The sequence below is a fragment of the Scomber scombrus genome, chromosome 13 (assembly GCF_963691925.1).
Source record: "Scomber scombrus chromosome 13, fScoSco1.1, whole genome shotgun sequence".
NCBI classification, from domain to species: domain Eukaryota; kingdom Metazoa; phylum Chordata; class Actinopteri; order Scombriformes; family Scombridae; genus Scomber; species Scomber scombrus.
In genome coordinates, this window is record NC_084982.1 from 13,949,173 (window position 1) to 13,971,661 (window position 22,489).

Sequence of the window (22,489 nt, forward strand, 5' to 3'; positions counted from 1 at the left end):
TTACCCACAGGGCGGGTTCCCCTGTTACCTCAGGCCAATCACAAGGACATTATGCTGTGAATTGGATGTATAAATGGCCCTTTTGAAATGGAGTGCTGTAGTTGAAGTTTGGCTCTGAATGTATCAGATTAGAGATGGACTATATGAGGAAGCTGTATGTTTGCACTATTGTTCTGGCTCCCTGCAGGGAGCTGATATGGTTTTCTACACTGTGTATCAAATTGTATAAATTGTATTAACTCCTTAACTTCCATCTTTGCCCTTTAATTTCCCCTGACACACTGTGCTTTGCATTCTGTATTTGTTTTGCTACCAATTTGCATGGATGAATGCAGATTGTAAACTACTACTGTGTCACGTTTCCCTTATTTTAATGGCTGCATTATTCCATCAAATGAAAATATTCTAGATGCATGGTGTATTACTTTATACACATTCCTCCAAAATATTTGGATCTCCATTAGAATTTATGAGAAAATTATGACTTGTTTGGATTTGGTTGCCAAATATGTGAGCCTGTCAGGGGTCGGATGCCAAAAAACAGAGAAGGGAAGGAGGATGAAGGAGATATGAATGTATGAAATCTCACATGCTGCAAATTGTGAGGAATTCTTCTTAAGACCATGATGGACAATGAAACATAACCCTCATTTTTTGGTTTAGTTTCTGTCTGTGTCAACCTAAATTAACTGAAACCAGCGCCAAGCTCAGTACTGTTTGGCAGTGCAAGACGAAGCTGGGCCCAGCTCATATAGCACCCAGTCAATCAATCAACACTGGGGGGGGGACACTGCAGTGCACATTATGGGCTGTTAGTAGCTGGTACAGCCACAAGACCTAGTGTCAAATCATTGAGGGATCCCATCAAACTGTAACTGTTGCACATATAATGTATGTTTGTTGGAGACCCACAAAGCAAATAGATTTCGGAACAGAAGACTTAAGAGACATATGTGCTTAAGTGTACTTTTTCTCACTCTTTACTCGAAAGTCAACTTCTCAATTACATCTGTACATGTTTGAGCCAAAATATGAAAATGGGAAATGCAAACAACACATGGAAAAACCTAAGCAGTAACCTTAGCAACAAAGGCTATCGAACAGCCAACTTCAGCTCGATGTCAGTATATCAAGTGGATATTTGCCACATTTCAAGTCTTTTTAGCATCAAATTCCCTCTTTGTGTTTCCTTAGACAGTGTTTCCTGTTGAGCTGCAGTGGAAGTATAGTAACAAAAAGAGGGACCTTGACACTAAAAAGACTGTAAAAATATCTGCTAGATTTGACTCATTTGGACGAAGTGTCATATTAGTTTCAGTTGATCTTTTAAACACATTTTTGCACAGAGTGAGGACTGTGGATTTTGTCCCCCATCGCCCACAGTGCAAGTGCATTATGAAGGGCCCATAAAAAGAAAGATATACCTGTTTCAGTGTTCATTTGGGCACCTGATTGTTGTTTTAAGAAAGACTTGAAAAATTGTGAACCCGCCCTTTAACTTCTACCTGTAATGCATTTTCATCAAATTCATAACAATTCCCCATCAGAGCAAATGCATGTAAAAGTGATTCCTCCTAATGCTTCTCCTCTCAAAGGTGAGGCATTGTCATTACTCCATTTTCTTCATTTTGGCACATAAAATGTGAGTATTTGGGTTTTGTTCCTCTAATAACTGGCCTCTGGAGAGAAAGTGCAATTGTATGAAATTAAAAGCAAACCTCGGTAGGAGGGTAAATGCACATCAAAAGGAAAACAAAGGAGGAGCTGACAACATCTCTCTATAGCTTGTGACTCGCATTGTGCCAAGCCTGCTCCTGTAGCAGTCCTTGAACAAGGGCGTTTTTTTGATTTGGTGTGTATTATCCTTTGTGTGTTTGTGAGCTATCAGATGCTCAAGGTGCCTGCCAATTGAATGACTTTGCTACGAGGGATTAACGGTAACAGCAATCTATCGCATCAGCAGATCAGTCAGTAGCTTTTGAAAATTGAAATTATTTCAAAATGTTCTACAACTAACGAGCCTGCACTGCATGGACACACGCGCACACACACACACACACACACACACACACATGCACGCACACATTTGTGTTTCCATGACTTTAGATTACACTGACTCTCATTCATTTCCTGGACACTTATCCGAACCCTAACCTTAACCTTACTGCCTTACTTAAACTTTACTTACTGAAGTCTTCACCCCAAAATGAATAATTTATGGACTTGCTTTTTGTCCCGATAAGTAAAGCAAATACCCACAACATGACTGTGTAAACAGATTTATGTCCCCACAACATGAGAAATACCTGGCCCACACACACACACACACACACACACACACACACACACACACACACACACACACACACACACACACACACACACACACACACACAGTCCATCCTAAGACTTTACATTAGCTTGCATCATCATGCTTCTAATTAAAGTTCCTCTCATCTGCCTGCCGCTGCACTCCCACCATCTCTCCCACTTTCTCCTCCCCTCTACTCTCCTCTCCTCATCTCGCGGTCATCCAGTTACACAGTCCTCCTCTTCATCACAGAGCAGAATAGAGAATGTACATTTATATAAACTGACTAGCATTTCATTCTAGCTGTGGTTTTCTCTCCGCACTAGTGGAGAACAAAGAATCGATAGACACAATGCAGGGAAAAGAGATGCATGGAGAAATCAATCTGGGCTCCAAGTCAAGGTGAGAAAGGTTCTCGCATGTCTCTCATAAAATCAGCTGCTAGATGAAGTGCAGAGAAGACTGTCTGGGACAGACGCCCAGAGGACATGGCAGGACATTGTCTTTATAGTTAGTGTGGATCAATAAAGGGAGATGTCGAGAGCTGAGGTTGCGGGGGCTTCATTCTGAACCGTATTGTATGTCTTAGGTCATAATTGTATGAACCTAAACCTGAGGCGGGGGTAATTTTTTAATGGTGTCCTGTCCGAACTCTTCCACTCCACTCACTCCAGTTTTATTTTTATCTTCAATGTAGTTTTGCCAGTGCAGCGAGAGGAGGTAAAGGTTACAAAGTAAGTGATGTAAACAAAAACATCCCTCAAGACATTTCAGAAGAGACAAACAACCTCAGATAAGGTAATGACTCAATTCTACTGTATCTGTACCCCCACTCCTCCCCAACTCTGGAGAACATTAGTCATCTGTGTGTCAGATGAAAGAGTACATTAAAAGAAGATTTAACTTTCTTTGTGCAGAAATCGTCCAAATGTTATAAAGCACTGCCTACAAAAAAACAAATGAGGGGGGAAAACTGAGTTTCATTAAGATTTATTCATATGAAAATAATATAACAATAATAAGAACATAAGACATGTTTTAACCTTTATTAAGAGGGACTGTGTTCAGTGTAACTTCAAGGGCCGCCCCTGAATAAAAAACACTTTACTGAATAACAGATACAGGATTTATCTGCTCTTTGAACACTCTGAATCACAAATTAGTTACTAAATCATTATTTTGACATGAGGAACTTCATGCAAAATTACTTTTTCTTCTTTTTTCCCCCTTTTCTACACCTAGTGTTTGTAGCATTGTAGCAATACACATTTGTGAACAATTGAGTGAATTTTGCTCATAACTCCAGGAAATAACTCTTTAAACATTGAAAAGGAAAATTAAAAGACTAAAAAAAGATATTTTATCTAGCCCAGTTTCATTTTACTAACTGACTAATAAGGGGCTGTCCTATTCATTTCATATGTAAGTGCATTTCTTATAACATTATGTCCATCATAACATCACAACACGTACTGTAATCGCTCTTTAAAGTTGCATTTATGGAAATTTTGACTCCCTCGTGGCACAAAATAACTGTGACACACAAGTCTAGCCTAGCCTGCACACCTTTCCAAGACTCCACTTCCAGCTGGCATCACAAGACGTTTCACTCTGAAGCCCAAAAAGCAAATAATAATGCAGTTTTATTATAATATAGGTTTATACGTAAATATTAGATATAGTCCCCCTTCACCGGGTGTCTCACTAGTCTGAGTTGTGACATTGCGACTCCAACTTATGTAAGTTTCAGGCCACTGTAGACACATCAATGCTATTTAATTTCTTGGTTGCTAATAGAGGTAAGTGCAAGTCATGTTTTGCTTAACGCCCCATTCAACCCTGAACAGCACTGTGATTCAGTTCAGCTTCCCCAGAAAAGGTGTTTCGCACTATGTGTTTGTGTCTGATTAATGTTTTTATTAAGAGTATCCTTGGTCCTCACTGGCAGGTTCAGCATAGGAATGTGCTTCTGTGTAATCCTTGATTGTCGAAAACTGACCTACCAACAGACCTACCTACCTACCTACCTACCTACCTACCTACCTACCTACCTACCTACCTACCTACCTACCTACAGTACCTACCCTTTGTGTCAGTGTCAATAAAGTGCAGACAAGTACAGCCAAAAATCTTTTTAACGTGATAAATGCAGGTGTTCAACAGTTCTGAGCTGAGTAATTAACAGGTTTAAAGGTTGCTGTGCTTTAGACCCATGAGAGGTAGCTGGCCTCGTAGTTATTACACTGAAATGTCAGAGTTAGTTATATGTGTGGGTGGAGCCACTGCCCAGAGAACAAGAAATGGCGTGCTTATCTGCCACTTGAATGTCAAATTAGAATAAAGTCTTGCTGCCAGATTGACAACTGGAGAACACTGAGAATTATCTAACTGCTTATTATCATCAGGAAACCTACTTATACCACCTTTGTTCACATGTTATTTAGCTCCAGTAATATAAACCACACCTCACACAAAAAGTCTGATGTTTTCTCTCACTTTCCTCCTGCAGAAGTGCACCTATTATTGATTCCTTTTTTGTATTTTAAATTCTTCATGATATATTTAGCATGTATCATTTGGTCCACTGTGCATGTGCTTGATAATCTTGTGCTTCCTCCTTTGCTCCTTTGTTGTAAAAAGTTGCAGAAATTCACTGCATGCAGGGGATGTGAACAGAGGAAAGGCTGTGTGTGAGTGCAGGTGTACAGTCCTCGGTCACCTGCAGGAAAACAAATTCGACAACCCGACAAAGCCCTGCTGAAGTGTTTGAAGGGGGTTTGTTTTGTATTGGTCCATCTAAAATACATCCTGGAGGGTTGTTCTCAATAATATGATGTTGCTCTGTGCATCACACGCCCACATAGTCACTGTCAATGACAACGCCATGTCAGCTACACAGTTGTTTCAATCTTTTCGATGATTTCTATCATTGACTTGGATGGGGAGAGCAGAGAACAGTCGTCCTGGTCCCAGAGGCTGCCAGGGCTGGAGTTTCCATCTGTGGACAAGTCGTCGTCCTCCTCCTCCTCGCTCTCCTCCTCACAGGACTCCAGGTAGTGCAGACCCAGCGCGTTGATGCCGGAGTCCTCAGAGCTGGACGGAGAGGAGCAGTGGTCCATTTTGGTGCCCTTTATCTTGTCCACGGGGGATGGGTGTTTGTGCTCAATGTACACCTGCTGGACTGGTGGTGGCGCAGGTGTGTGTTGGTTTGGTGGTGTGGGCTTGACTGTTTGCCGAGGCTGAGTGGGATTCTGGGGCATCTGAGGTGTAGCGGGAGCAGGTGGGTGAGGGGTGGGTGCATGAGGCGGTTCGGGTAATGCAGGAAGGGGGCGCTGCACATAGCACATCTTTCCGTTGATGCGTTTGACGATGTAGTCGTCCACAAACAGGTCTGCGATGACGCAGTATTTGGGCGACTCCAGGTGAGGCGGGGACTTAAAACAGGGGGCGAGCTTGAGGAAGCGCTCAGCCAGAGAGACAGACAGGTCAATGGTGTTACTGTACTCTGTCCCGACAGGGGGCACGGCTGTGCTAGGCAGGTGGCACACATTAGTCATGGGTTGGTACACGTACTTGCCTATAGGGAGCAAAGAACAAACAAACAAACAAACCAAAGATCAGTCATTTTATTGGATTAGATGGAGAAAAAAAACATACTCCTTTTCAGACATAACTAACATGACAAACTGTAAAGAATCAGTAAAAATATTTTTGAAATGGTAAATAAATACATAGCAACATACAGCCTCTATACAATCAGAAAAAATGTTATTCATGTCAATACTGTAAGTGCTGTTTTTAAGACACAGTGAAATAAAAATACTACATTCTTTAAGTCCTAATCCTGTGTTAATTGTTGTGTTATCTCTTATGTATGTGCCAAATACACAGCATGTCAAAGACAAGCATTTTGGAAAATTCACATATTGAAATCCCTTTCTTCTGCCTTACAGTAAAATGTTTTTGATGAAATCCCAGGGCATATAAATAAATGTATCCTTTCAACCCTGATTTGAAGTGATCAGGTAGTGGGGCAAATACTGTATTAGTAATAGTCGGAGTGTACAGACATGTATTTCCAGTTAACCTAAGCCAAGGACACAATTTTTGAAGATGCCAAAAAGTTGGCAGGGAGCACATGTTTCAAGTGAATAATGTGTCTGTGATGTCCTGTCTTGGGGACGGTAGCAATTTTCACATCACAAAGCTTTTGATGCTGCCAAAGGCAAAAACACCTGCCTTGACACCACCACCATCTGAGGTGGAGCTGCAGCCTGAGTGTAATATAATTTAAAATGTCAGCCCACTGAGCAGTGCAACATTCATTTTTGACCCTTAGAAGCTGATGCAAGATTTAATGCAGGAATGATGAAATGGCAGATGGGATTAAGGCCAAGCAACGTTTACAGCACTAAAATTATTCAGGATGGTGTCACATGAATCCTCAATGTGATACAGTAAATCATAAATATGTTGTGGAAAGTGACCGCCTTCATATACACATTTTCTGACGCCTTCTGTGTGAGTTATACCTCCCATTTTGGCAACTCGTGAACAGGTGGTGATTGTGCAAAATGACTGCTTTCAAATGTTACTCATAGTTTGCAGCCCACTGCCTCCAACTCTGAGCCATGCTGCCTGAAGAGCGTGGCTCCGATGTGTGTTTAACTGGCTCCTCGGAGAGAGAGAAACTACAGAAGCTGACAAGCCTACGCATCACTTCCTCTTACTCTGTGTCCTTGTCTATTGTTTTACCGGCTGGGGGATCCATTCAATCAAAATCTTTTCCCAGGTTACACTGAAACATCAAACTACTTCAAAGTACAAAAGTGGCTTTGTTTTTCATTGCTGAATGGACAAAGTAAGATTTTAACGCTGAAAACTCATTTTTGCAACACACAAGACATTAAGTTTAACTAAATCAGCTGAGCAGTCGTGTTTGAATTAATTTTCTACCCCAAGAACAGTTTTAACTAAATTTGCATGACTGCCTCATTATCAAAGCCGCAAAGCTGCATTATGCACCCATGTGAAGTGATTAAAAGAGGTAGCAACTGAAGCTTGATGTCTGCATACTTTGTGAGCATTGTTAACACAAAACACAGAAGCTAATTTTGATACAGAAAAAAAGGGGGAATAGTAGCTGTCCTCTGTTTAATGAGAGAAATTCAATGGTCCATGGTCAGACTGAGATGTGCCTATTCAGGCAGACAAGATAGCAGCAACAAATGAGAGCTAAAGCTGTGTGCAATGTTTTGACATTTAGTTTTTTATTTAACATTTTACATCTAATTGTATTCATCCATCTGGAGCTTTTGATACCAAAAGCAATACTGGGGGACAGACAGATGCATGGGCAGATAACAAAACAGACAGACATATGGAGCCAATGCTACACCAACACTAGTCATCCTCAACAGTCTTGTAGAAGGAACACAGGCTGTCTGATTGTAGATCTACAGGGAATGCTGCAGAATGCATGAAGTTAGAAATATCTTGGTCTTCGTCAGCCCCTGAGGACAGCAAGTTATATGTAAGATTAAGCTCACTTAGTCTGGCAAAAGGGAAGAATAGAAAATCTTCACATTAGCAAAACATCACTCTGTTTTCTAATACTTGGACCCTCTCTACTTAGATTATTACAATTTCCGTAGGTGGTGGTAATTCCTTAAACCTGCATTAACAGATTTTTTGGTCACTTTGGGGCAATGGCGACAATTTGTAAATTTAAGACATGTCATAACCAAGGGGCAACCTCTAGTGTTAAAAACTGCAGTTCTTTGAATGGACACTTGAAGCTGGCCATAAAAGCAAGTCAGTCCCCACAGACCCCCATGATCAAACAGTTTTGATCTCTATAGCTAATTTATGACGATGAAGTTTTATAGAACTCACCTGTTAAAATTTTATGAAGGCTTAGAGTTATAATTAAAAGTGTGGCCACTTTAAGTGACAGATGCTACCACAGCGTTGGTTAGGTAACGTAACCCCAAATTTATAACATAAAGGTATAGCCATAGCTATCACTTGTCACTGTCACTGTGTTTTTCGGTTGCTTAAAAAAGTCTTGTTTAGTGTTTGGTTGTACTTAAAGACCTTCTAAAGAGTTGAAAGTTCAGTTTTCCTTTGAATACATTTTATTTTAATGGTTTTAAGCCTGTTTTTTGCTAGCTGAAAATGCAGCTGGACACATAAACAATTAGCTGAAGCTCGCTGCAAAGCTCTGTAAAGTCAAGAGGAGCTGCAGTGTTGGATAAAAAATTTCTGAAGGATCATCAATGCACACCTCTGACATTTTCATTTGATAAATTTTTGTTACAAAAAGTATGGATTACCGCCTCTTGAAAGGTACTTTGATTGGACTGTTTTGTTGCATTTAACTTTTTTTCATCAACTAGCATGATTTGCTTTCACATATTTTGCCAATGATTATTTAGAGGTACCCTATGGAGTTTTTGACCAATTGTAGCGCTATGGAGCAGTGCTTGTGTTGCTGTTTTTGCTATTGCACTGATAAACAGTAGGTGCCAGTAATGTGCAAAGAACAACAGAAATGCATCAACAAAAAGAAGAAGAAGAATGCAAGCTAGCAAACAGGGATGTAAACAATGCAACATGTAAAATATTTATAACATCTGCAAATGTTTCATGAGGAAGGAAATGCACCAAACAGATCTGTCAGGCCTCAGATACACACAATGTTTTTCTCAACAATGAATAACAATGTATGGGTGTGATTTCCATGTACCTACGCTGTGCATTGAGAAACGCACAAACTGTAACTGACAGCCAGTGAACGCTGCCTTTGCAACTATATTGATATTCAGTTGTACTCTAACCTTCTGTGTCGCCCAGGGCTGAAGCCTTGCATGACAATGTCAGCTATGGTGGCTTCAACTCCCTCCCCCTCTGATCATGTGTCTGTGCGTGTTTTTCCATACCAATAAAGACAAGATGTCCTCACAAAGACAGCAAAAATAGCTAAATCCTCCTTACTGAGTATATTTTTCCAGCCTTCACCTCACCGCTATATTTTTATTACAGTCAACAAATCACAAAAAGACTAAAACCTAGAAGACTAAAAAGACTAAAGCTAGTTTATCTCTCAATATTTTCTGTCTTGGCTATCCTGCCTGTGGCACCCGATTCACAATATATAGCTGTTGTTTTTGTTTGTTTGTTTGTTTGTTTTGGGGTGAAATATTTCCCTAAAACAGGTGTTTACTGAAGTTTTTTTTAAACTGTGTTTTGATAGGAACTATTTTCAGCTGTGGATGAATATACATTTGGTTTGGTTTGAGTATTTACGGTAGCAGGTAGCAGGTAGCAGGTAGCAGGTAGCAGGATGGTATACAGTTTGTTGGATAGAGTCAAAATAAATTGCAATGTTCATCTTGATGAAGAAATTGTGATTTTAATAGATATATTAAAAATGATATTGAATAAATTGTTTTTAAAAATTGCTTCTGGGTACATATCTTACAAATCTGTGATATTGTTACTCTTCCATAGGATAACACAAGACATTACAAGCCCTGTTTTCCAAGGCTGACAGAATCAAAGAAGCATTAGTAGAAACATCAGTAAATGTCAAGCTTTTGACTCTGCTGGAGAATCAAATATTATGAGTTTCTCCACAGACATAACCCTTTACACCTACAATCATACATAGAAAAATAAACTGCAGAGGAAACACAGACACGTTTTCCACCGACAGCAGCCTCAATAGACCAGAATAATATGCCGCTATAGGACATGTTGCACTTTGAGTTAAAGGAGAGTGACTTTTCCTTGACTGAAAAGCCTTTCATCAAGTTATCATTAAATGTCGCTGAGAGCAACAAATTCACAAGTGATGAAAGGCATTGTTGGACATGTAGGATGTAAACGAGGCAGTTGGGCACATCAAAAAAGGAAATTACAGCTTTTCATTACAATTATCTGCCTGTGAATGCACAATGTCTGAAGTTTAAAAGCAGTGGAGGTGACTCTTTCCTCTACCCTTACACTCCTGAGAATGAACTTTTTCAGTGGAAAAACAAACAAAACAAATTCCAAAAATACCAAAGTAATCTAGAATATATAATATGGCATCGGAGACCAATTATTTAAGTCAGTATATGAATAATTTAAGAGCATTTTCACACCTTGGCTTGTTTTGCTCTGCTCTGAATCAGTTGATGAGTTTGTTGTTTCTTTTCACACAGAGAAAAATCCAAGTGAACCAAATTGCATCACTACAAGCCACGTAAGAAAGTTCATTCATTAGTCAGATGTGTCTGGGACGGGATCAAGAACATAAACACAAGAAAAAGGTCCAGAAGGAGGCCCATTGGCCAAATACAACGTACTACTATTTGGCTGTGCTAATCCAGACCAGCCACGATTCAATCTCCAGTTAGTTGTTAGCAACTGTTAAATTCGCTCATCCATATCCAAGTATTAAAAGCTTGCATACAGGTTGGATCTGGTTGGATCAAATTCCCAACACAAACAAAATCGCTCCAGAGTTCATGTGGGACCAAGACCACCTCCTCTTAAGGGTATTGGTACAGTTGTTTTGGTCTACACCTGAGTGCAATTTCTGTGTTCACACAAATTAGATTAATTTAATCAAACTAACTTCATAAGTGCAGTGTGAAATCCAACTCACCTTCATTTAGCACATAGAGAATGTTGAATACAGACGTTTTTAGCTATGCTAGCAGAGGCTGGTAATGTCTGATCTAATGTAAGGTTTGTCAGTCAGTCCGTCCGTCACATAGGGTCCATACTGCAATACTTACTGTAAATGATTTTTTCATTAATGGCTCCCAGAGGGTGAAAACTACTCACTTAGATGATCCTGTGACTTTTCATCTAGTGCCACTGAGGTTGACATTTGTGGGTTTTAATGAAATGTCTCAACAAATTATTTGATGGACTGTCATGAAACTCTATAGACATTCATGGTTTCTGGAGAATGAATTCCACTGACTTTGGTGATCCCTTAACTTTTTCTCTAACACCATCATGAAGTTCATCTTTGTGAAACTTGCTGACATCTCTCAAGAACTATTGGATAGATTCCCATACAAAATAATAGACGTATTCATGTCCCCTTTATGTCTATGTGAAACGGGGTCAGGCACTTTTGAGTGCAAATTTATTTAACTTAATTAATTTAACAAGATTAACTTTGACACACTAAATCGCAAGGCTCTCTAATGTCCAGTCAGTTTAAGAGAGGTGGTGGGATTGACCTTTTTGAGTAAATTGCGGCAGACTGCAGCTATAGTCTTGTTAATAGACATTTATGCTAAAATTCAAGAGTTCAAGAGGTTAATGGGTAAGTGGAAGAACAAGTGGCACATTCTTGGGAAGTTAGCTCTTCAAAGGGTGGAGTAGAGTGGAGGAGGAATGAGGAGGAGCTCCAACTCCTCTACTCCCACCCGTCTCCATCTTGAATGCCTCCTCTGCTCTCTCCTGGGCGCTGCCTGGCCGACAGCTACACAGTCTGGTCTAATCCAGGAGATCTAAATAATGCATCATGAAGCCCATGCATCTCTCTTCACATAGCTTCTGCATAACTCTGTCCATATTTCAGCTCTACCGTCAGCTAGCTGGAGGAAAATACTTTACAGAAGTTCATTGTCCACAAGTTCAACATGTACTGTAGTGAAGATGAATGGGCACGACAGTCTCACACAGATTATGTTACTTTAATATTGGCAAATATCAAAGCCTCGGTGGAGAATGACTCATCAAAAACCCCCTTGATTTGATTTATTTTGTATGTTTGAGTCAAAGCCAGAAGTCTTTATGTGCAGACTGAGCAGCAGATACTCTAAATACAACACAACTATTCAAAGCATCATGTTGGCACATCCCGTTGAGCAAAAACAATTATTTTAGCAGATTGTCATCATGTTTCATGACAGCTGCTACACCCTTTTGGCCGGTGGATACGGTCCGCTCACACATCCGCTGCTCTTTGTGTTTAAATCTGTCCGACAAAGGGGCTGCAGCCGTGGCAACAACATAAGTTTCAGGTTTCAGCAGAGGGGCCGGACTGACCCGGCATCATGTGAAACTCCTTTCCTGTTTCCTGTTTAATGCCTCCAGAGACAAACGCTGTTCCTGATTTACTGCCAGTTTGAAATACACTGTTTAGTCTATCCAAAAAGTGAAAAAATACAGTCCTCTGTGGCTATTTTTAACCAGAGTCAATAATCTCAACTCTTGTCATGGCCTTCAAGTCTATCTTAAAACAATTATACTGACTTGTTCTAGGGTTGTCATTTTTTATTCAGAACTGTTTGAATGCTGAAAAAACAACAACAATTCAATCAGGAATTATCATAACAAATTCAAAATAAACACACCAAGCAGTTCTGAGTACTTCATTAGGGTTTTTTGTGTTTTTTTTAATTTTTATAAAATGCATTGTCACAATTATCTATTGAAGCTCCATTCATCTCTCAGTAAACAAAATAAAAAGGTTCTTCACAGCAGAAATTTTGACTGATGGTTGAAGATAAAGCACAACTGTCACTAATCACATTAAATATGCTCTCCTGGAAACCAAAATCCACAACAGCCTTCTATTTTAGGGTCTTATGTACATAATAGCAAGCATCTTATTAGTATTAGAAATTGGTTTAAATCAAAATTCGATACATTTTTATTTAGGTTTTTGTAAACTTTCCTGATCTTTGGTTTGAATTGGGCGTATTTATGTCGGACATTAATTATGAAAGTTCTGCAACAAATTCCACAAACCAATCATAAACAACGTGATGTGCTGTAATAAGCATATTGTCTCATATCTTGGCGTTTCTTCATCTCAACCCAGTTCATTTTGCTATATTCTTCATTACTGCGGCAAATAACTTGTGCATTTAGACTTACATTAGTTACGCTCAAGCACTCTTACCTTTCTCCTTTTAGCGACTTTCTCACAGGCCGCACAGTTATTTACATGCTTTCAGATCTGCTAGTTGGTTTAGCTTAGCAGTTCCTCTCACTCTCCTGCTCTGACTTGCTTGGTGTGTCTTATGTTTAACTTTTCCCCTGCCTCCTTTAGTGATAATGGTACATGTAATAAATGTAGTTAGAATATTTACTGTGTTGGAGGTGAGTTTCAGTAAGTGAGAAGCATGGCTCTGCACTGTTGAAACCCAGTTATTAGTTAGCCAGCTCCCAGGGGCCCAGTGCAGGTGTCAAACAAATTGTGATCTGCCTTGTCTACGCAGTGTTGAGAAATGGTTTAAACAGCCAAATTAGCTGTTTTTTTAAACTAAGTTTTCTAGTAGTTATGAACTTTTTTTTTTACTCAGATTCTTGTGAATGCTTAATGAGGTACTAAAATTTGATATCATATGCATTTTTACAATTTCAGCCCAAATTTCCAGAAGCTTTAAGCTGCTGCTTGGAACAATAATGTGTGTCTGTAGTGTCAAAACCTGGATCACTGAGAAAGGAGCCACAGTCTCAGATCCCAGACACTCCAAACCTGCAGGCGGCAACCACATCAGTGGTGGAACCCCAGGTAAGAGGAAGGAAGTGCCCGAGGGAGCACATTCACTTGCGCACCCATACAGGAAGCATGGTCTGAAATGTTTGGAGCTGGCTCAGTCAGCTCTCTTGCCTGCTCCTGGAGACACCTCACAGCCACAGTTCCTGATCGACCATTGAAGACACCACTGGTACAGAACAGTAGAAGTTTGGAGGCCATGCTTCCCAAATGCTTTGATTGTGTGTTTGTGGTTGCAATGGTTTTTTTTGTTGAGTAAATTGGAAACTTTATTATGATTTTATAGAAGTACTTTGGTACTCGTGCTTTGTTTCTAGTACTCTAATAGTGACCTTTGGTGTAGCTTGTTACTTGAATTGTTAAACCTTTTTGAAATGATTTGAGTTGAATTAATCTGAATAAGTTTAATTTCATTTCATTTATCAAGTAACATTAACATTTATTAATTCATTTATTCTTTATATTAAGAAGTGTGAACTGAAATTATTTGCTATTAATGCCTTTGTCTTTCTGTTTATCCTAGGTTATTAACCTATTCTGTTACACCCCATTCATCCCCTTCTGACCCAAAATAAAAAAACTAAAGATTGAACAGAATTGAGTTGTCGATCGTGTCCTTCAGCAGTTGATCAGCCGTTTTCAAGTTTGGGCAGAGCTGTGGTCAACAAATACACACTTCAACAACACATAACTTGACAGTGTCTGATATTGGTTTTCTGCAAAAAAGTATGATTATCACTTTAAAATCCTTAACATGTTATCTACTCTTTCTTTCTCATTAAAAATCCAGAATCTATGAATATGCAAATGCATTCATAGTGGCAGGCAGCAGTACAGTGGCTTCTCTGGCTCCCGTTTATAGTGTAAATAGTGTTGGGGACTTAAAGGTGTAATGTGTAGAATTTAGTGGCATCGAGGAGAAATTGATTTGGCAGAAATAGAATATAATATTCATATGTATGTGCATAATCATCTGAAAATAAGAATTGCTGTGTTTTCGTTACGTTAGAATGAGCCTTTTATATCTAGATAGGCAGTGGATTTTTCTTAGGGTGAGGTATTAAGTTGGTTGCAACCTCACTGATAGATGCCACTAAATCCTACATGCTGGTCCTTTAACGTGAATAAGTGTGCAGATCGCACGATCAGTGCAACTATGCCAAGAAGGTACAGCCCAACTGAACTTCTGAATATTATCAACAACTTGCCCGCCTCACTTCCAACGAAGCTTAGAGCGGCACTCAGCAGACTGAATCTCCTGAGGACACAATGCCTTGCAGTAGCTGACTGGTGTAGCAGGCTACTGCAGCTCAGAGGTGACAGGAAGCGCTGTCCATGGAAGCAGAAGAGGGATAAGTGGGCAGGTCTGTTAGCCATGCTAAAAACTAACATGACCTGGAGAGCTATTATGTCTGGTAAATGTTTGCTTACTTGATAACGAAATGGATCCAAATGAGACTGACTGTTCATTGGGAGATGAGGAACTGCTATGATTTTCATATAATTATCTTTAATTATAAATGATTGGTTCCTTAGATTTGTGACGTAGGAAATCCTGCCTGACTGGATCAATTTTTTGAGACTGTCCTTGATACATTGCAGTGTCAAAGTAGATATGCTCAGCTGTGGCATTGATTTTCTTATTTTGCTCCTAATATGTCTTGTAACAATAGAAAAACACCACATGGACATGTTAACAAGATTAAAAACTTGATTTTCACTGTAGGGAGTCATTAACGATGGCTCCGTTCTAAGTGTCCCAGTAAGCCATGATAGTGTGACAGTGAGCCAGCTTGCACAATAGCAAGACCCTGAAACTGAAGCAGCTAAATAGAATTCCGCAATCATTCAAATTAATTGTCCATCTGTTTATCTGCGTCAACATGTCTTCTGTGAAAAAAGCTAATTGTTCTTTGTTAATGCAAAACTGAAGAAATTAGTGAGGCATGATGAACCTATAATCATGACACCAAACCATCTGAGAAGTAGAAGCATTTTGTTTTTAGAACTATACATGAAAAAACTGTGGATAGTCTCTCTGCTGCCTTTTGAAAGCAAATTACTGCAACAACTTAACTTGTTAGCTTGTTGCTCAGTAAGGCAACAGAGGCACAGTGAATAAACAACACCACTCTCCAATGTATTTTACAATCCATCTGAACGAATTACATCGTTCTCACTTGTCCTAACTTCTTTCTTTTTTTAAAAAGCGATAATCCTATCACGCTCCATGAAATGCAAAAAGTGGGCATCTTAAAAAGCACAGAAGAAAATGCTGTTCTTGTTTGTTACCAGACAGTGTCTGCTTGCTGAGTTTTGATGAAAAGATACGTAAAGGGAATTTGGTATCATATTAAGACAGACCTGGAGAAAAAATCATAACAGCATAAGCTATATCCTTTGAAATATAAGAGCAAACTTGTCAAACTTTAATGTTAATGCTGCCCTGATTCCCACACTGAGAGACCTGCAGTTAAAGTGATCGAAGCGCTGAGTTTCCCAACATGTGCAATCAATCCAAAAAAAACTTCCTCTCTGGCCAGTGCTGACAACATATTGATCCTTTAATAATAGGTAAAGCTTTTCTATGATTCAGTACTGTGGTAAATTTTGAATTGGTCACCAGATCAATCAGTACAGGACAGAGCTTTATCCAATAAGCCTCTATATTTCCCTTTAGAAATAGCTGCAACAACAGCAGTGCTGTGACAGATGAGACTGTTAAGAACGTCTGACAGAAACGATTCCACTTTCTTGTGTCTACAACAAACATAAAAGTAGTACTAAAGTAGAAGAATTGGAGATGACAGAGAGATGTGACTGACAAGACTATTCAGAATTCATTAAACATTGCTAGATTGTGTTCTTAATCAGTAATTCATTGCTCTGCCTGGTAATTGTAATCAGTTAGCAGAGAATAAAGAGAGAAAAAAAACATTGAGACCAGGTGGTTCCAGTGCTGCTGTGAGCAAAAGCTCTCATCAGACATGACATATTGGCAGTGACACTAAACACAGCTAATTATCACTAATGAGAAGCTTGGACTGATGTTGTCACCAGCTGGGAACACTGCCTCCACCTACACACAATTCCAATTTCCCCCATTTTCTCAGCAAGAGATAAAAATAAAAAAAACTACAACCAAGTGGAAACGTGATTGGTATCGTCAAAGAGCAGAAACGTTTTGCAGAGAAATTTTGAGGATGGTACAAATAGGAAAAAGAAGACTCCAAACAGCAAATAACCAAAGCTGTGCATAAACATCAATAAGAATACCTCGCCAAACCCTTTATTTAAGCCTGTGACAGCAGAGGACGTGGAGCAAGTGAGCTCCTTTAAATATCTTGGGACTGTTTTATCAAGCCTTCACCTTTTCTGAGCATGATTACATTTACAAAAATATCACAACAAAGACTCTTTCTTTTGCACAATCTGAGGAGTTTTGAGGTTAGCCAACACCTATCTTACGTTCTTGTTCTTGCATTCAGCATTGTGACCTTCTTTGAAGACCTGTCTATCAAACCTAGCTATCAAAAACAAGGCCAAACTCTGCAGAATAATCAACCTTGGCATTGCAACAACAGGCTTTTAAACGACACTTATTTGCTGATCACTATGACGAAGTGGAACAAATTACATACAAAATCTTGGAGGATTCATGCCATACCCTGAATCATTACATTCAGCTCCTGCCTTCAAAGAGACGGAGTCCCCTGTGCAAAGAAAAACCTATAAAAAAATAATTCATCTCACATGCCAAATATAATTTCAACCAGTAAATAATAGACATGCCCATATTGTTTTGAATACAAGGTACCTGGCACTTTACTTCTTGAATTGGTCTTAAATTATTTTAAATCTTGCAATTTATTCCTGTCTTTTTTTTATGAAGTTGCATCTAATAAAATGTAAAATGTTTGTTTATTTGCTGTTTTTGTAACCTATGATGTGAATAATGTGATATTGATGTTGATTGTTGTGCAAGCTGAAGATGAACTTAAATTTTGCCCAACAAAGGTGGAAAATAAATTTGTTTTGATTCTATTTAACCTCCCACTGCTCCATAGGTAAGAAAATGGGAATAATTTGTGTTAGATCATTTAAATGCTGAACCAAGTCTTGAATGCACATTGACCTTTTGTGTTTGTTTGCCTGGAAACCTATTAAAAATGTAATTAACAAAGCAGTCTAGCAAGGCTCCCTGTGGTGAATACACAATTATCAGCAACAGAATAAATTTATACTCCAGGATACAGTCATAGGTACGTTCCTAATGAAAACCTGAGGAGATAACACTACACTACATTTCACTTATTTCTATTCAGTGTTATTATGCATCACTAGAAACAAGGGCGAGAGCATAGCAGAGCAGGAAGGCATCGCATGCAGAGGCACGCTGCTATACTTTTTCTCACTGGGTGTCCTGGTTCTGCCTGATTCTGCAGTCTAAGCTGGTTTATTCTCACTGTGGTGCATGACTGTCCTGCGAGAGGAACCTGTGAATTACAATGGAGAGAAATGTGAAGGGGAGAAGATACATTATGATGTGGCTGTCTCTTTCTTCTATAGCGTAATAAGCCCAAATGAAATGATGGACACATCCAAGTTCACTGTGCAGATTGAGCAGCACATTTTCAGCCACTGTGATGAATATTTCAACGTAGAAAGGAGGACGTCTAAATGTTTACAAATGATGTAACACTGAGCAGACTTCAGCGAGAAAAATAAATCTTAGAGGTGGTTCATAATAAACACAGGAAAGAATCCTTCATTTTTCTGCCACATCAGATATTTCAAATCACTTGGCTCATTCTGGACCAAGGCCGGCATCTAAATCCAATGATTACATGGCAAAGATTACAATGTGACTTCTGCAGTTGCACACTATAAGCCCCGACTGACTGGTGCAGAGTGGATGGTGATTGTGTTCTACACTGATCTGAGGATTTTCAGGGCAGCCAGAGATGGGATAAATTAGGGCAGCACAAAGAGACGGACATCCTGTCAAATTCTGGCACAGCTATTGTGATTCTGTGGTGGTGTCGAAGTGTCAAGTCGATAAAAGATCAAACGGAGAGAAAGTGTCTGGGACATGGGTGGTGAAAATGCCTGTGACACTTCTCAAAGTGAAGAGAAAAACACCTATGTTTAACTGGAGCTGAGGTCTATCACCATGAACACTTCAATAGTAAATATAGTAGGTAAGATAATATTGAGTGAACTCAATTAACAAAATGGCCTGTAACTGACTGCTTGTAGAGAAAAGTCAATTTCTTGTTGCAACAGTCTAAAAATGTGATGATACTGAGGCCAAAGATAGAAACAATGTGTTTTCTCTGGCAGTACTTTCCAACTTCCCTACCCTGTTTGGGCACTCAGCCAGAAACGTTTTTTAAAGATTTAAAGGTGTTAATCTTTTATTTTATTTTTAAAGGTCACAAGTATATAGTTTTATAATTTTAAAAGGCTCTTGAATGTCTTAAAACATCTGGTCGTTTTTGGCAAATTTACAATAAAACAGAAGTAATTACTGTATTTGTCAATGACTATTTTCAGTTGCGTAATAACATAGATTTGTTGCTGTGGTGAGTATTTACAGAAGCAGGGCGGTGATTGACTCAAACTACAGTGCCCATGTTCATGCTAATGCCGATACATGTCACCCAGAGCAGCTTATACGTTTTAATAATTCGGACAACGATGGAGGTCTATGGTATGGAGGAATAAGCTGCATCCAACTTTGTCAGCAGGTTAAATTCATTGTTGGTTTTGGTCTTTTCGTGTGATTTGTTGACAACCATAAAAAACAAACAAAAAAAACGTTTCTACTTTATATTATTTATGATTAATTGATTTCTGTATCTATTTTGATTGTTATGCACCACAACATGAAAGAAAAAAATATTTTATGTGCAAGCCTACTTGGCAATAAACCTAAACCAAAAATTGATAGGCAACTGTTTTTATAATCAAGTAATCATTTCAATCAATTTTCAAGTAAAAATGCCAAATATTTGATGGTTCCGCCTTCTGAAATGTGATGGTAATTTAATAAGTTATGGTTTTGGACTGATAGTCAGACAAAACAAACAAATCTAGGGTTTCATTGTTTTTCACTATAATTGTTTCACTATTTTTTAACATTTCATTGAATAAAAATCCAGAAAATAGTCGACAGATTAGTGCGGCTGTGGCAGGAAATAGAGCAGGTCATACAATAATCAAAAGGCCGGTGGGTCTGCCCTCAGCTCCTCCAGTCTGCATGTCGAAGTGTCCTTGGGAAAGACACTGAACCCCAAATTGCTCCGGAAGACTGTGCCATCAGTGTGTGAATGTGAGTCTGTCAATGTGCATTAGAAACTCCTCCTGATGAGCAGGTTGGCACTTTGCATGGCAGTCTCTGCCATCAGTCTATTAATGGGTGAAGGTTGGCTTGTAGCGTAAAGCGCTTTGAATGGTTGGAAGACTAAAAAGGCACTATATGAATGCAGCCCATTTACCGTTAACCAGTAATGAAAATAACTGTTAGTCGCAGCCCCAATCACAAGATCTCCTTTAAAGTAGAAATGAAAGTAATGACTCACATGACATTAACATGCCGTTTATAGTTCAGTATAGAAAAGTTTGATGGTAAACTCAGGTTGGCTTCAATAGTAGACTTTTATATTCTCTGTAAGATGTAACACAAACAGATGGTTCACAACCATGCATGCATACATAAGCAATTAATCCCAGGTCTAGTTGGGTCTGAATACAAAGTGACTTGGACGATGCTGTAACAAAAAAACAAGATCATTTTCATTATCCTAGTGTCTCAAATGGTGCTCATCTTACATTAGTTGACATGTTGGCCAATTGGTTTACAGAAAAACTAATTTTACATGATTAAAATAATAGTAATCAATGCTTTTAAACATAACAGTAAGACTGACAGACAAAGATATGGAAAATATGGATACTGGAGGATTGTTTAGATGGTATCTGTTTAGATTTTCAAGGCCTGAACTACAGCACACTGTAGTGTCAGTGTGGGCTGGATATTAACATTTAACAGTCTACAAAATCAAGAACCAAACCAAAGTAGAATACTGGTAAAAACTGAAGCGATGACTCTGAGACATTCACCTCTCTGCTTCTGAATGTTTCAGCCTCCACTATTTAGACAACATAAACTATTCATACTAGGGCGGCCATTGGAGGGTTTGACTCTGATTAAGGAGAGATGTGACTCCAGCTTTGACCTTGACAAGACTCTGAAATCGATGTTGAAGTTTGATCAAAAATGAAATCTGAGCATATCTGATCCATCTGAGCGTCTGAAGTCAGTTTGATGGCTTTTAATCTCTACCAGTGTGACACATCATACCTCATTTAAAATCACATCAATGTCGAGTTCATACCTGCCACATTTTGTCACGTTTTGGCTCTTATCTTACATGGTGTTTCTGCATTCATGGTCATGACTTACAAATACCCACGATATCTTGTCATTATACTGACAGTCAGATCTACTTCTAGTAGCATAGAGAGAGGTTAAACCATGTAAAACAAACTTACAGTGACACCAGCCCAAGTGGCAGCACCAGTGCAGCTTAAAGCACTTCCCATGGCTGTGCGTAGCGCAGATGGAGAGTCCATCACAAGGCAGGAAGTCTGGTCTCCCCGCGCAGCTCTTGGCCAAAGCCTGTGCCTCGTCCAACTTCTCACTCTTCGGACACCTATGTGCTCCTGAGGCGGCCATTCCAACATTTCCTGTATTCAATAAATAAATAAAATTCGTCCGTGTAAAACTATAACATGACAGCGAGGGACCGAGGCGAGGTTTACGGTCCACGAAGCCCAGGAAGCTGTTCAACTGGGATACAGACGCGTACGACGGTGCTTAACTCAAAGCAGCTCCTATATATTGTAGCAGAATATCCTGTAAAAGTAGGAGAGTATCAATTAAGCAAGGTGTAATGTCATATTCAAAGCCTCCCGTGATCGTGATCCACGCATCTCTCCATCCTCTCCCCTGGCGTCGGGAAGCTCCTCTGTCCGCTGGTGACGCGCGTACGGAACAACGGCGCGCATCTGAACTTCATCACAGCACGGGAGGAGTCCACAAAACACAAAGCCAGCTGCTCTGCGCACTTCAATCACACACCCAGGCTTTCATCAGCCCCTCTAAAAACTTCAAAACACCAGGGTCTGTATCAGAAATGAACACATTCTCCATTACACCTAAAAATAGTCACACTTGGGCTTTAATCTGAATATCTGCTAATTATATTGGTTGTATTTCAGTCAGATTCTTTAAAAAAATATTTTTGTCCATTATTAAAATGCAGTTATATACTGTAAGTCAATAATTGTTTTGGAAATATTTTAGTTGCAGACAAAATGGAGTTTAATACGGTGTAGTCATAATCCAGATGCTCAGTCTGGAGCCTTCAGCCGCTAGGTGGCAGTCCTAACATCTGCTCATTGGTGGGTGTGAGATTTACTTGGGAATGAGCAGTTGATTTATATAAAAGCAGTTTAGAGCTATGTGTCTCCCTCAGCTCTCCTCCGTCACCGCTGCAGCTGACACAGCAAAACACACAGAAACCCGAGATAGGCACTACATGAAGCAGTTTTCTTTTTTCTTTGGTCTTTCAGAGAAGCACATTTCCCTGATGGAG

The 22,489-nt window shown here is 39.4% G+C and overlaps 1 protein-coding gene across 1 annotated transcript; it reads right to left on the minus strand.

Moving 5' to 3' along the window:
• Positions 1-3,285: 3,285 nt before the first annotated feature.
• On the minus strand, positions 3,286-21,840 carry zgc:162707 (UPF0524 protein C3orf70 homolog B). The gene is made up of 2 exons (XM_062432457.1): positions 21,384-21,840; positions 3,286-5,888 (listed from the first exon to the last, which is right to left on the minus strand). Exons 1-2 carry the CDS (start codon positions 21,565-21,567, stop codon positions 5,203-5,205), a joined length of 870 nt encoding a protein of 289 aa, XP_062288441.1. The 5' UTR covers positions 21,568-21,840; the 3' UTR covers positions 3,286-5,202.
• Between the last annotated feature and the right edge of the window lie 649 nt (positions 21,841-22,489).

Coding starts and splice junctions, on each gene's coding strand:
- zgc:162707 (XM_062432457.1), bottom strand. CDS start 21,567: ATGGCCGCCTCAGGAGCACATAGGTGTCCGAAGAGTGAGAAGTTGGAC. Junction 5,889..21,383: donor CCACTTGGGCTGGTGTCACT/GTAAGTTTGTTT, acceptor TGCTCCCTATAG/GCAAGTACGTGTACCAACCC.